Source organism: Triticum urartu, chromosome 6A (assembly GCF_056163025.1).
Source record: "Triticum urartu cultivar PI428250 chromosome 6A, HENAU_Tu73, whole genome shotgun sequence".
In the NCBI taxonomy this organism is placed as follows: domain Eukaryota; kingdom Viridiplantae; phylum Streptophyta; class Magnoliopsida; order Poales; family Poaceae; genus Triticum; species Triticum urartu.
In genome coordinates, this window is record NC_141878.1 from 607,214,523 (window position 1) to 607,226,699 (window position 12,177).

Genomic DNA, 12,177 nt, shown 5'->3' on the forward strand with positions numbered 1-12,177 from the left:
CCCAGTTAATCAACGAAAAACCGGGCGAAAACCGTCACAAACCGCTGAGCGGCACACCAAGATATCCCACGCACACCTTTACAAAGAGTGTCTTGTCAAGCTAGCACACAAGCGTCATCGTCATCACTTCTCCCCAAACAGGCGTCATCGCCATCCCTAATCCCCGAGCAAGCGACTCTGACTTCTCCGGGGACGAACGTCGAACCAACACTCACCGCAGAGGCTGAGTAGGAAAACATGAAGATCCATGCCAGAACTCAACCACCCACATCAAGGGCTACGCAGCTCCGACTCTGAAGCAAAGATCCAAAGAAGAACTATGCAAGACTGGCGTCGTGGAAGACCACCGAACGGACCACGTGCTGCCTGTCATCGTTGCCACAGGGGCCCCGCCGCCGCAGCTCCGACTTCACCACAACAACCAAACCGAGGTAATCCCAGGAACACGCCGAAGAAGAGCCGACTACCACTGCAATGTCTCCGACTTCGCTTGCCCTATCGTCGTTGCCACAGAAGCCTCGACGCCACACCAACGCATACCACCAACCTCCCAACACACCAGCTGGTCCCTCTGACCGGATTGAACTTCAAAATCGATGCCCTCGAGAGGGAAACGACGCCAACACGCCGCCAACGACTGACCCTCCGGGTCTGGGGTTTCCCCCGAAGTTGTCCCTCGCAGAGGAAGAGAGAGCATTCTGTCGACGCCTTCAAGAAGGTTACGGCGTCCACAGACGCCATCGTCACAGGCTCCAGCCATGGCCAGAGGCGGGTTTTCACCCAGCCCTCGTAATCCTCCGGTCGACAGCCAATCCGGCAGCCCATCTTCCCTCGCTGCATCTCCATCAGCAGCCAAACTCCATCAGCAGGCACCAGAACCATCAGCGGCCGAACGGACCCATGACCGTCGGATGCAGCGAGCCACCATTCCATGCCGAGCACCATGCCGGGAAGGAACAGATGAGCGCTGCCCGAGGCCAGAAACCACAACGGTTCCGAGCCACAGCCAAACATCAGGGGCACCGGCGAGCACCATGCACGCCGAGCACCCGCAGGGACCAGATCTGTCGCGCCCGCTGCACGCCGCCTCGGACCCTTTGCTGGCTGCACGCCTCATCGGAGACCCTTGCGGCACCTCACGCCCGAGCTCCATGCCCACCACGCTCGAGACCCCCGCTCGCCCCTTGCACGCATGCGCCGTCGCCATGGCCTCCCTGAACGCCCGCGCCCCCGCAGCGGCCTCCCTGCGCGCTCCGCCCGCACACCACCAGATCCGGGCGTGAGGGCCCCGGATCCGCCGCTCCTGCCGGAGGGGAGAAGCTCCAGCCCGCCGACGCAGAGCTCGCGACGATCAGAGCATGTCCATATTACTCTCCATATTGTGTATCTGGCCTGGTTTTGCATCCACACAAAGACACACAGAAACTGAGATATTATTGTGTATATGTTTGTACACCTCCATATATAGTGAGTGTTCCAGAACATGCAATTGCAAGCAGATAGGGTAAGGTGATGATGAATCATATATATCCTCTGGTTTCTGTAAACTAAACCTGGCTGAATTAATACCCAGGCTAGGTTTTGACTGACATTTGTTCATAAACTGGAATGAATTAATACTCCCTACACAGCAAGGAAATATGTGTTCATAAACCTGGTACAGGGCACAGCTACAACAACACTGAAATTTGCAGAATCTTCAAGCTCTGACCTTCCTCTGCGATGGAGGGCGCGCGGCCCAGGAGAACAGCATGAACCCATGAGAAGGCTCCTAGTCCTAGGAACTGGACCAAGAGTTCACACTATCACTGTCATGGTAACCAGAATTCTTGCTCAACTGTTTTGTTATCCAGATTCGTTCCCTTAATTCCAGGATCATAATTAAGATGACTTTCTAGAAACATCAACATTCTTCTTCTTCTTTAGAATAGCTAGCTAGCTAGCTAGAATAAGGAGGCAGAAAGGAACGATGTACGACACACCTAATACACAGAGAAACATATACATACATGAGGATAAAACCATTAGATAGGGAACTTCCATACTGACCAGATCAATTTGCGCTTACACACCAAGGAATTTACAGACCAACCACTGCACCAAGCGACAGTTTGCCCAGCAGATACGCAAATTATACAGTAGATGACAAGACAAAAGCAATCTCTCTAGAGGATCCCACATATGCATAAGACCGTCACTTCAGATCTAACAAGTTACATGTACGGCATAGAAAGTGTTATTTCCGGTGGTTCGAAGCAAGCTTTGCAATGAGCTCCTTCAAAACCGAGGGGTAGGTCTCAAAGACATGATCCCAGCCATTAGATGCGATTAGTGTTTGCAGACATGAGGGGGACTGGACTTGGATAAACTTGAAGCACGCCTGTTTCAATCCATGGCAGTGGTGCTGCTCGGCTAGAGCAAGAGTGGACATGACCGAGCTCACACACAATTGCTCAGACAACTCCCTTTCACAGATGCACTTGAGGCGTTGGACGTCATATCTGTCAGCCGCTACCAGCAAGTCTTGATGCCATTGCAGCCACGTTTCATCCTCATCTTGTCCCTGTTGCACACACAACCGGTGACATTTCATCCTCTGCTGCTTCCTCCTCCTCTTCTTGTCCGTTGTCCTCCTCCATAAAAGGGAATGAGTCTGTGTAGATAAAGGTAAGCAAAGCCCTGAACACGCTTGCTTCCATGTCTTTGATGTGTATGACACCGGTGTTATCAGTGCCTTCCGTCATGGGGCCAAAGAGTTGTGACATGAAGACCCTGGATCGGGCTGCGAGCACACACCGGTGTGCAGCCAACGTGTCTCCGCCGACCTCGAATTTCACATCAGCGCCCACCTCAGTTTGAAGGAGATGTTCAAAGTGCTGGCACATGTGAGGCAGGAGTTGGTCCTTGGTGTTGGGATTGCAGGAGGAGGAGGAGGAGACCATGGTGTCGTCCTTTAGATTCACTGATGATTGTTCAAGGGCTTGTCTTGTGATGAACATGTGTCTGGCCCGAGAAAAATCATGGAAGCTGCATGTCTCAGCTTGAGCAATGTAGACTGGATTCTGCATCTCAACCTGGTCTATGAAACTGAAAACGACCTTGGCCTCCACCACATGCTGCTGCTTCTTCTTCTTGTTGGCATCGTCTCTTTGGAGACAGGAAAGCTCGAGAGAAATGAAGTCGGCACAGTCCGAGTCTTGGCCGTTGGAGAAATGCATCTAAAAATATCATTATTATATTATATTATAATTTTAGTTTTGAAACTAGTCACAATTATTCAGAATATTTTAGGAAGCATTATTCAAGGAAGCTGTTAATAATAAGAAGAAAGAAATCACGGAATCAGTCCATTGGGAGCATGCACCGGAGTATTAACTACCACCAGCGTATTGTTCTCGGATGCATTATTCACGTACGTAAACAGTTGAGTATTAACTACCATCAGACCCGCACGATAGGTTTGGACGATTAGGATGATTTTATTTAATCCTACGGCCATTTACTGGTCTGATAGGAAGCATATATCTGTAATCTGATCCCTAGTACTTTCCTTTTTTAGAATAAGGCTAGATATGGTGTGCCGTGTACGTAACAATTACTAAACAATAAAACGGAGCTACCTAGGAGCCTCCACAACAATTTAGGGACTCATGTACGCGCACGATTGGCTGGGTCCTCAGTTGGTTTACGCTAATTAATTTCTCGTTTGTCCCGCTCGTAGCACAGTTTTCTGGGCCGCTACTCCACAGAACGAGTTACAAGTTGTGTCAATAATCAGGCCGTAAGGCCCAAGAGGTCCAGCTGGACATGCATAGCAGCGGGAGCTGGTTCCTATGTGTATATCCCGGTAACAGGCCTGAAAAAAAAAATTGTCGCCAACTCTATTCCATGTTCCTCGGCACCTAGCTGCCGCGTCCTGGCAGCGAGCTTCTACTGCAGAGAGCTTCTCGCCCTCTACTCTTCCTGCGCTGATTCTCTAGCCTGAAGCCTCAAGAGCGCTCAGATCTATTCCCTGCTGGCTGCTGCAGCTGATTGTTGTGCTGTTTTCCATTCGCCTCCTATTATGGCAATTTAGCTTCCTATTATACCGTAGCTTGAGCGACATAGTCAAAATCTGAGACGCCATAATGGAGGCCATCAAAGATGAATGCCAAGGCATTAACTGGTTGACTGGCACAGACAAACTGAAACGAAAGTTTTTTTTTTCAGAATAAGGCTTAGATGTACGTAACAATTAAGTGGTAAAGTAGGAAGGCATACCAATGCACAGGAGCTCACAACCGCTAGGACCTGAGGGTCATTGGTAAATAGCTTTGCTATACTGCCAAATGAGATATACAGGCCAATTGCCAAAGCTAACCCGCTAGCTAGTCCTATCTGCAATGGACAATAATTTAATCTGTGTTTTCTATCAACACAAGAGACAGCAATTGCATCCCCGAGAATATAAATGGGCCAAGTATCCATGCAAATAAATTGAACTTCACAATGCAGAGGAGAAGTATGTATCACCTGCAGAGAATACATCGCAACCTTCTGGACCCTTTTGTAGTCCAATATTGCATAAGAGCTTGTACTGTTTGGCGCGTATTTTCCCCTAATCACTTTCTTAATCTTCTCTACTTAGTCTCTTCTCTCCTATACAACCGTGTTTCAATTCGTGAGAAGATGTACATGAAAAAGATGTTCCTTGATATCCCGGTTCCATTCAGGCGATTGGATTGTAGTTTCGTTCACTGTACATGTTGATTTTCATGTTCATATTTGAAGCCTTTTTTTTTGGACGAATTTTGGCAAATCCGTGGCACACGGTCGACCGTTGAAGTTTTCTTCGACTTTTGTGTTGTACATTTTCGGTTTCACAAATTGTAAACGAGTAGATCTACATGTCAGTACTGTAAGGAATAATACATGCATGTGGTATGCCATGGTTGCAATCTCCTTCACTTAGTCTCTTGTCATCTACACCGCCCTTTGATTCACACGATCAGTATCTTCATCTCGCCATGCATTTGACACGACTTTTGTATTGTACGTATTCTATTTCGATGGTCGTAGACGAGTACATATGCATCTCACTAGTCCCTCTTAATCTCCCTAATGTAGTGTACAACGGTGCTTCTTCTAACGTGTGGGTGTGCTGTCCATGTGAACGTGCGGGTGTGCGTGTGTTGTTCGTGCGAACATGTGTGCGCGCGCGTGTGTTGCTAGTGAAAAGTGATAGAGAGAGGGAGAAGAGGCCATGTGGGTGTTGTGTGGAATACGGATTTGACATAATGCATCAAATCATAGAATACGGATGTTGTGTGGAATATATAAATACATGAGCGTACGTTTTACACACGTACACACGAAGCATTGCTGTTGGTTTTACATTACACACGAATAAATACATCAGCCAAATTAAAATGGTTGGTTTTCGTGGTGTTGAGAAAGTGAAGCATTGCAGCCACATGCGTGTTAGCCCCCTATGTACGTCTTCCATCACCATCATCGTCATCGTATATGAATTCCTTGACGTTGAGGAATGGAAGACGTGCTCTGTTTTAATTCCCGTACCACATGCTTTCACATCGATCGCGGACTACTCCAAGCAAAGCAGCACCATACAAATCTGATAATCTGTAGCCATGCATCCACCAAAGACTTGCTTGGCTGGAGTCTACTTTGCTATACCAGCCAGCGACCTATGTATCTATCTTTATTATTACAATACATCAACCAGCCGCGCAAATACACACACACACACACACACACACTGAGAAAACACAATCTCGTACGTGTTGCAAGCTCTTCGCCCTTCTTCCTTCGATCGATCCACAAACTGTAAGCTACCATCGTATCTCTCTTGTTTAAGCTAGCTTTTCTCTATTCCTTTTTATCTCTTCTGATTCTGATCGAGCATACATGACCACACTCTCACTATCTACCGAGTACTTACTGGATTATTTACACCAGATAACTTACTCTGCTGCAAGCAAATTGCGATCTTTGTCTTAAAGAATTACTCCATAGTTAATACCAAGGAAAGTGGTTTCAGTGGCCTCAAGTCTTTGCTTTGTGTTGAATCTTGTTCAAGGAACCGAGAACGACGACAGTCTTGACGGAAAGAGAAAGGAAAAAAAAAACTCAAGTAGCGTTCTTTTAGGTATATGTTTTCAAGGAACCGAGAGCAACAATCTTGTTCAAGTAGCATTCTTTTTTTCCTGTTTTCTGCAGTGGTCATGATTTCCTTCCTATGTTGGATCTTCGGGTGAAACTCAACATGTCTGTAGTGCTGTACAAATATATTACACACCTTTTCGTTGCCAGTTTTTAAGCAATTGGGCTAACTGTTTAGGTATATGCAATTCAGTATATGATACATCGATCACATGTATATCGATCGGTCGATACATAATAAGCATCCTTTTAGTTTAATTACAGTTGCCTGAACTGAACTTCTGTTTTTATTATCAAATTTATTTATGCAAATTTAGGTAGCGCGACCGCCCAACGATGAAGTTTATCATAGTTGGACAATTCCTCTTGGTGCTCTTGGTTGCCTTTGCAAATGTTGACACCTGCAGCTCCTTGTACGGAAACGAGACAGACCGGTTGTCACTGCTCGAGTTCAAGAAGGCAACTGTCGACCCACTGCGATCCCTCATGTCCTGGAATGACAGCACCCACTTTTGTTACTGGGAAGGTGTTACTTGTCGAGCAAAAAATCCTCGGCAAGTAATTGCTCTTCAGCTTCCAGATAAAGGTTTAGTCGGAAAAATCTCCCCTTCGCTTGCAAATCTAACACTCCTCAAACATCTGCTCCTACAGACAAATAAGTTCACTGGGCAGATCCCACCATCTCTTGGAAACTTGCATTGCCTGCAACGCCTCGTGCTGAGTAATAACACACTACAAGGAATTATACCTAGTTTTGCAAACTGTTCAAATCTCATAGGTCTAGGTCTAAATGGCAATAATCTAGTAGGGCAAATTCCTATGGATTTTCCTCTCAACCTTGAAGTACTCGGCCTTGGAGGTAATAATCTTACTGGAACCATTCCGGATTACCTTGCCAATATGACAGCACTATTCTTATTTGAATGTTCATCAAATAATATACAAGGAAACATCCCCAATGGCTTTGCAACGCTACCCAGGCTACAGTTCCTAAGCATTAGTAAAAACAAGTTGGTGGGTACGTTTCCACAAGCCATCTTGAATACGTCTACTCTTGCTAGTCTTGTCCTTTCGTTTAATTATCTTACTGGAGAGCTGCCATCCAATCTCGGTAAATATCTACCTAATCTTCAGGAAATCACTTTAGCCAATAACTTGTTTCAAGGGCATATGCCCCCTTCCTTGATAAACGCTTCACAGCTGTCCTTGGTTGATATATCATTGAACAGTTTCACAGGGGTGGTCCCTAGCTCCATCGGAAAACTGACAAAACTGTATAAGTTAAATCTGGGGCAAAATAAACTCGAAACACATAGCGATCAAGATTGGGAGTTTATGGATAGCTTAGCCAATTGCACACAACTACAAATTTTTTCAATCGCTTCCAATTTTCTAGAAGGTCACGTACCAGCTTCATTGGGTAACCTTTCTTCTCAGCTCGATACTCTATACCTGTCCGAAAATAAATTATCAGGGAGTTTTCCTTCTGGCATTGAAAATCTTACCAACCTGACTAGATTAAGTTTGTATAACAATCGATTTACGGGTGAGATTCCTGAATGGCTTGGATGTCTCAAGAAGTTACAGACTATATGGTTATATCAGAACAACTTTACAGGGTTCCTTCCAACATCCCTTTCAAATCTATCTCAACTGGGCCAACTCCTTCTACGCTCTAATAAGTTTGGTGGTCTCATACCCCCAGGCCTAGGAAACCTCCAAATGCTTCAACATTTAGACATTTCCAACAACAGTCTTCATGGTACGGTGCCAAAGGAGATCTTTGGAATCCCAACAATATTTTTAATTGATCTATCTTTCAATAACCTTGATGGACGTCTTCCTACGGAGATTGGCAATGCCAAACAACTCTCATATTTGTCACTTTCAACAAACAAGCTATCTGGAGATATTCCAAACACTCTGGGTAATTGTGAAAGTTTGGAAGGAATCAATTTGGATTCAAATATATTTAGCGGTAGCATCCCCACTTCAATAGGCAACATCCACAGCCTAAGTGTTCTCAATATTTCTAGCAATAACTTGACTGGGTCGATACCAGCCTCTCTCGGCAACCTGAAATATCTTGAGCAACTAGACTTGTCATTCAACCATCTTGAGGGGGAGGTCCCAACTGAAGGAATCTTCAAGAATGCAACAGCTGTGCGAATTCATGGAGATCGCAGGCTTTGTGGTGGGGTTTTGGAGTTACACTTACCGGCATGCCCTGATATGCCTTCAAAGTCAACCAATCACAAGCCCTACGTTGTACTCAAAGTAGTGACCCCTGTGGTCATTATAGTCTTGATTGCTATGGTCATACTTGTCTTATTGTTCTGGAGGGGAAAACATAAGAGGAAATCTTTAGTGCTGCCATCATTTGGTAGACAATTTCCCAAAGTGTCTTTCAGTGATATTGCTAGAGCAACACAGGGGTTTGCAACGGCCAACATAATCGGAAGAGGGAGATACGGTTCTGTTTATCAAGGAAAATTATTTCAAGATGGAAGTGATGTTGCCATAAAAGTCTTCAATCTAGAGACAAGGGGGTCACAGAAGAGCTTCATTTCAGAATGTAACGCCTTAAGAAATGTGCGGCACCGTAATCTCGTCCCTATCTTAACTGCATGCTCAAGCATTGATTCTAACGGAAATGATTTCAAAGCTCTAGTGTATGAGTTCATGCCTGGAGGGGACTTACATAGACTACTATACTCAACTCAAGACGACGAGGGCTCTTCAGACCGGAGATATGTTATTACATTGGCTCAAAGGCTAAGCATTGTGGTGGGCGTAGCAGATGCATTGGAGTACCTACACCATAACAATGAAAGGACGATTGTTCATTGTGATATGAAGCCTAGCAACATTCTATTGGATGACAATATGACAGCTCATGTTGGAGATTTTGGCCTTGCAAGGTTTAAAGTTGATTCAGCGGTATCATTAGCCAGCGGCTCATACTCCACTTCTTCAATTGCCATAAAGGGCACAATTGGATATGTTGCTCCAGGTAATAATGCTGAGATTTTCATATCCTCCTCTTTAAGTTGAGAATGATCTCTGCCTGTATATATATACTAACATGGGATTAACCTATATATTCTTGCATGTGAGCTACTATAGAATGTGCAACGGGCGCTCATGTATCGACTGCTAGCGACGTCTATAGCTTTGGCATCGTTCTACTTGAAATATTCTTACGTAAGAGGCCAACTGACGACATGTTCAAGGATGGACTGGACATTGTAAAATTCGTCGAGGTGAACTATCCTTGTGGAATATCACAGATTGTTGACCTTGACTTACTACAAGATGAAGTGGAGTTTCCCCAAGGAAGTCGATCGGCCATGAAGGCAAAGGACTTGAACTGTTTAATTTCAGTGCTAAACATTGGACTTTGCTGCACCAAGGTGTCTCCGAACGAGCGCCTCGACATGCATGAAGTGGCTGCAAGGCTGCACGGAATCAAGGAGGCTTATCTTAGAGAGAACTAATTAAGGTAGACACTTAATTTACTACTCCCTCTGTCCCAAAATATAAGAACGTTTTTAACACTACACTAATGTCAAAAACGTTCTTATATTATGGGACGGAGGGAGTAGTTAGTTTTTGGTTCCTGGTAATGCTTTAATTATCAGTAAATGCATGAATGTGCCATTCCTTCACCAATAGTTGTACTATACAATTTGAACAAGGTTTGCATGAGCAGCATAGTATATATTAGTAATAATTGTTTGTGATGCTTATGCAGATTGCCGGCAGTTGCTAGCTGAGAGAAACTGGAAGTCAACTTTGCGTGAATAATCAACAATTAAATAAATAAGCAATATGTGCGTGTGTGTGTGTGTGTGTGTGTGTGTGTGTGTTCTTGTGATGTTGGTCAAGGGAGGCAGAGCTTCGACCCTGACAAGGGACAGACATATATGTAGTTTCTCCATCTAGATCTGTCAAACCATATCATACTGCCCAGAAACCCATGGAAGTAGTGTATATATATTTTTATTGATTTATGTTAACATTAAGTTGGCTGTACGAACGATCGAACTATAAATACATATATTAGCTTGATTGATTGTCATTTGTGAATGAAAAATAATAATGATTAGTAATCTTAAGGATTCCTGTGTTTGGCAATTTACATCTCTTGAGGGATTTACTCCATCCGATCCTTAATACACAACTGGCCGGCCGGGCATCTCACACACTTGTACAGTCCTCTCAAGTTACTCATAATAAGAAGATCCATCCTGACTGACTAGGGATATATAGCTTCATTGAGAGCCAGCGCCTAGATGATCGATCTCTCTTGTCTTCTCTTGTCTATGCTGGCTGCAACTGCTGCTCAAGATGTATGTGTTTCTCATTTGTCAATTTTCCTGTCAGACTGTGTGGCATTGATTTGGGTTATAGTTGTTTCTGAGTGAGTATCTGGGAGTGAGAGATGGCTTTGAACCAGTTACCCAGAGCGCCAGATATGTCCATGAATAAGATGAAACATAAAAACACTTTGGGTAGAAACACATCGAGCCGAATTTTGCACGATGCTAAAAAAAATCAGGCGATATTTTGATTATTTTACAAAACAGTACATAGCCCTCAACTGAATTGTGTGTATTCAAGCAAAAAATGCCCACCTCTGAATTTACCAAAACTTGCATACATTTGAGGAGTGGAACATGCATCAAACTAATAACTAAAAGCCGAATTTAACCAAACAATGTCTTAAAGTTTCACAACACCTAGAAACTTAATTTAATGTGTCCTGATTTCAGTTTCCTAGCACCAGCAACCACAACTGTAGCTAGCCGATTTTTTTTCCCCGCAGAAATAAAAGGGGTTAATTATCCTTTTGCCCTCAGTGGTGTCCATGTGCTCAGTTTTGCCCTCATATGCGAATTGTCCTCAGTTTTGCCCCTAGTCCGAGCACAGCAACTACGACGAGGCCAAACGGCCATATTTGAGTCCATTCCGTCCGCCGGCGTTAGTGGTTGTGGGTCCGGAGCTTACACGTGGGACCGCGTGGACGTGGGTCCGGAGCTGACATGTAGGCCCGTGCAACTAAATCCCCAAATCATTCTAGCTCACACCCATCCGCCCGGCCGGCTGTCCTGCGCCGCCGCCGCCACCTGCGCCGCGGCCAACACCTGCCCCGCCACCAGTTGCACGGCCTGCTCCGCCGCTACCTCCCTGCGCCTATGCTCCACGGCTACCTGTGACGCCCACCACCTTCCTGCGACGCCACGGGTGGGGCGCCCACCACCTGCTCGATCCGCGGCGCGGCCTCCTTCCGTGCGCCCGGCCGGAGCGCTCAAAGGTGGGGTGCTGCTGGAGCTATTTGAACTAGGAGGAAGAACCCTAGGGCGAAATGGTGAGCAGCGGCGACCCCGGAGTATTTGGCGAGGCGGGCATCGGGCCGGAGATCCGCCGCGTCCACGACTGGGTTCCCGAGGGGTAAGTCTCGCCTCTTGTTTAGATTGAGCTTAGTTGTGCATTTGAACACTCGATTCGAGTAGGTTTGCCCAATTAGTGTGCTGATTGCGTCTCTGTTTTTCGCTGGTTAGGATGGAGTTGCGGTTTGCTTTCATGGTGCACATTAGAAGGGACCGGTACATGTTCGATGCAAAGGATAAGAAGAAATACCAATGAGGTTTTGATTATCGGTTGCCAATGGCTAGTAATTGGAGTTTCAGACAATTTGGGGAGGTAATTTGTAGCCAATATCCTTGGGTTTTGCTTGATGAAGTGGTATACAAATACTATGATGGGGAAAAGAATTGGGTGACAGTTAGTAATGATGAAGAGCTAGCTACCATGTTTGTTAGGCATAAAGAGAAAGATAATTTTCATGTGAGGCTGCAAGTTGATGTGCTTGAGCAGGCATTTGGACCTAGGATGGCGGGTGCAACATCTCGGGGAGAACCAAGTCGTCGTAATGGCATCTCTAGCCAGAACAGTTCAGTTGGTGCACGGCGACGTGGTGGCTCGACAAGTGTGGGCAACAGCAGTAGGGTC

At 45.6% G+C, this 12,177-nt stretch overlaps 2 protein-coding genes and 1 long non-coding RNA gene across 5 annotated transcripts; 1 reads left to right on the plus strand and 2 right to left on the minus strand.

The window, feature by feature from the left end:
* Window positions 1-2,236: 2,236 nt before the first annotated feature.
* Window positions 2,237-3,218, minus strand: LOC125528036 (BTB/POZ and MATH domain-containing protein 2-like). Its single transcript, XM_087531078.1, has 2 exons — window positions 2,601-3,218; window positions 2,237-2,563 (listed from the first exon to the last, which is right to left on the minus strand). Exons 1-2 carry the CDS (start codon window positions 3,216-3,218, stop codon window positions 2,237-2,239), a joined length of 945 nt encoding a protein of 314 aa, XP_087387204.1.
* An 867-nt stretch (window positions 3,219-4,085) lies between these two features.
* LOC147967254 (uncharacterized) lies at window positions 4,086-4,574 on the minus strand. The gene is made up of 3 exons (XR_015607918.1): window positions 4,513-4,574; window positions 4,261-4,377; window positions 4,086-4,184 (listed from the first exon to the last, which is right to left on the minus strand). It is a non-coding gene; the product is annotated as an uncharacterized LOC147967254 (long non-coding RNA).
* A 1,013-nt stretch (window positions 4,575-5,587) lies between these two features.
* LOC125528034 (uncharacterized) lies at window positions 5,588-10,243 on the plus strand. Of its 3 annotated transcripts, none has more exons than XM_087529383.1 (4): window positions 5,588-5,826; window positions 5,959-9,175; window positions 9,289-9,664; window positions 9,917-10,243. In XM_087529383.1, the coding sequence occupies exons 2-3, from the start codon at window positions 6,499-6,501 to the stop codon at window positions 9,657-9,659; spliced, it is 3,048 nt and encodes a 1,015-aa protein (XP_087385509.1). In that variant the 5' UTR covers window positions 5,588-5,826; window positions 5,959-6,498; the 3' UTR covers window positions 9,660-9,664; window positions 9,917-10,243. The 3 variants fall into 3 exon arrangements, with proteins under 3 accessions (XP_087385509.1, XP_087385511.1, XP_087385510.1); XM_087529385.1 differs by having other exon boundaries at window positions 6,080-9,175; XM_087529384.1 differs by having other exon boundaries at window positions 6,480-9,175.
* The last annotated feature ends 1,934 nt before the right edge of the window (window positions 10,244-12,177 follow it).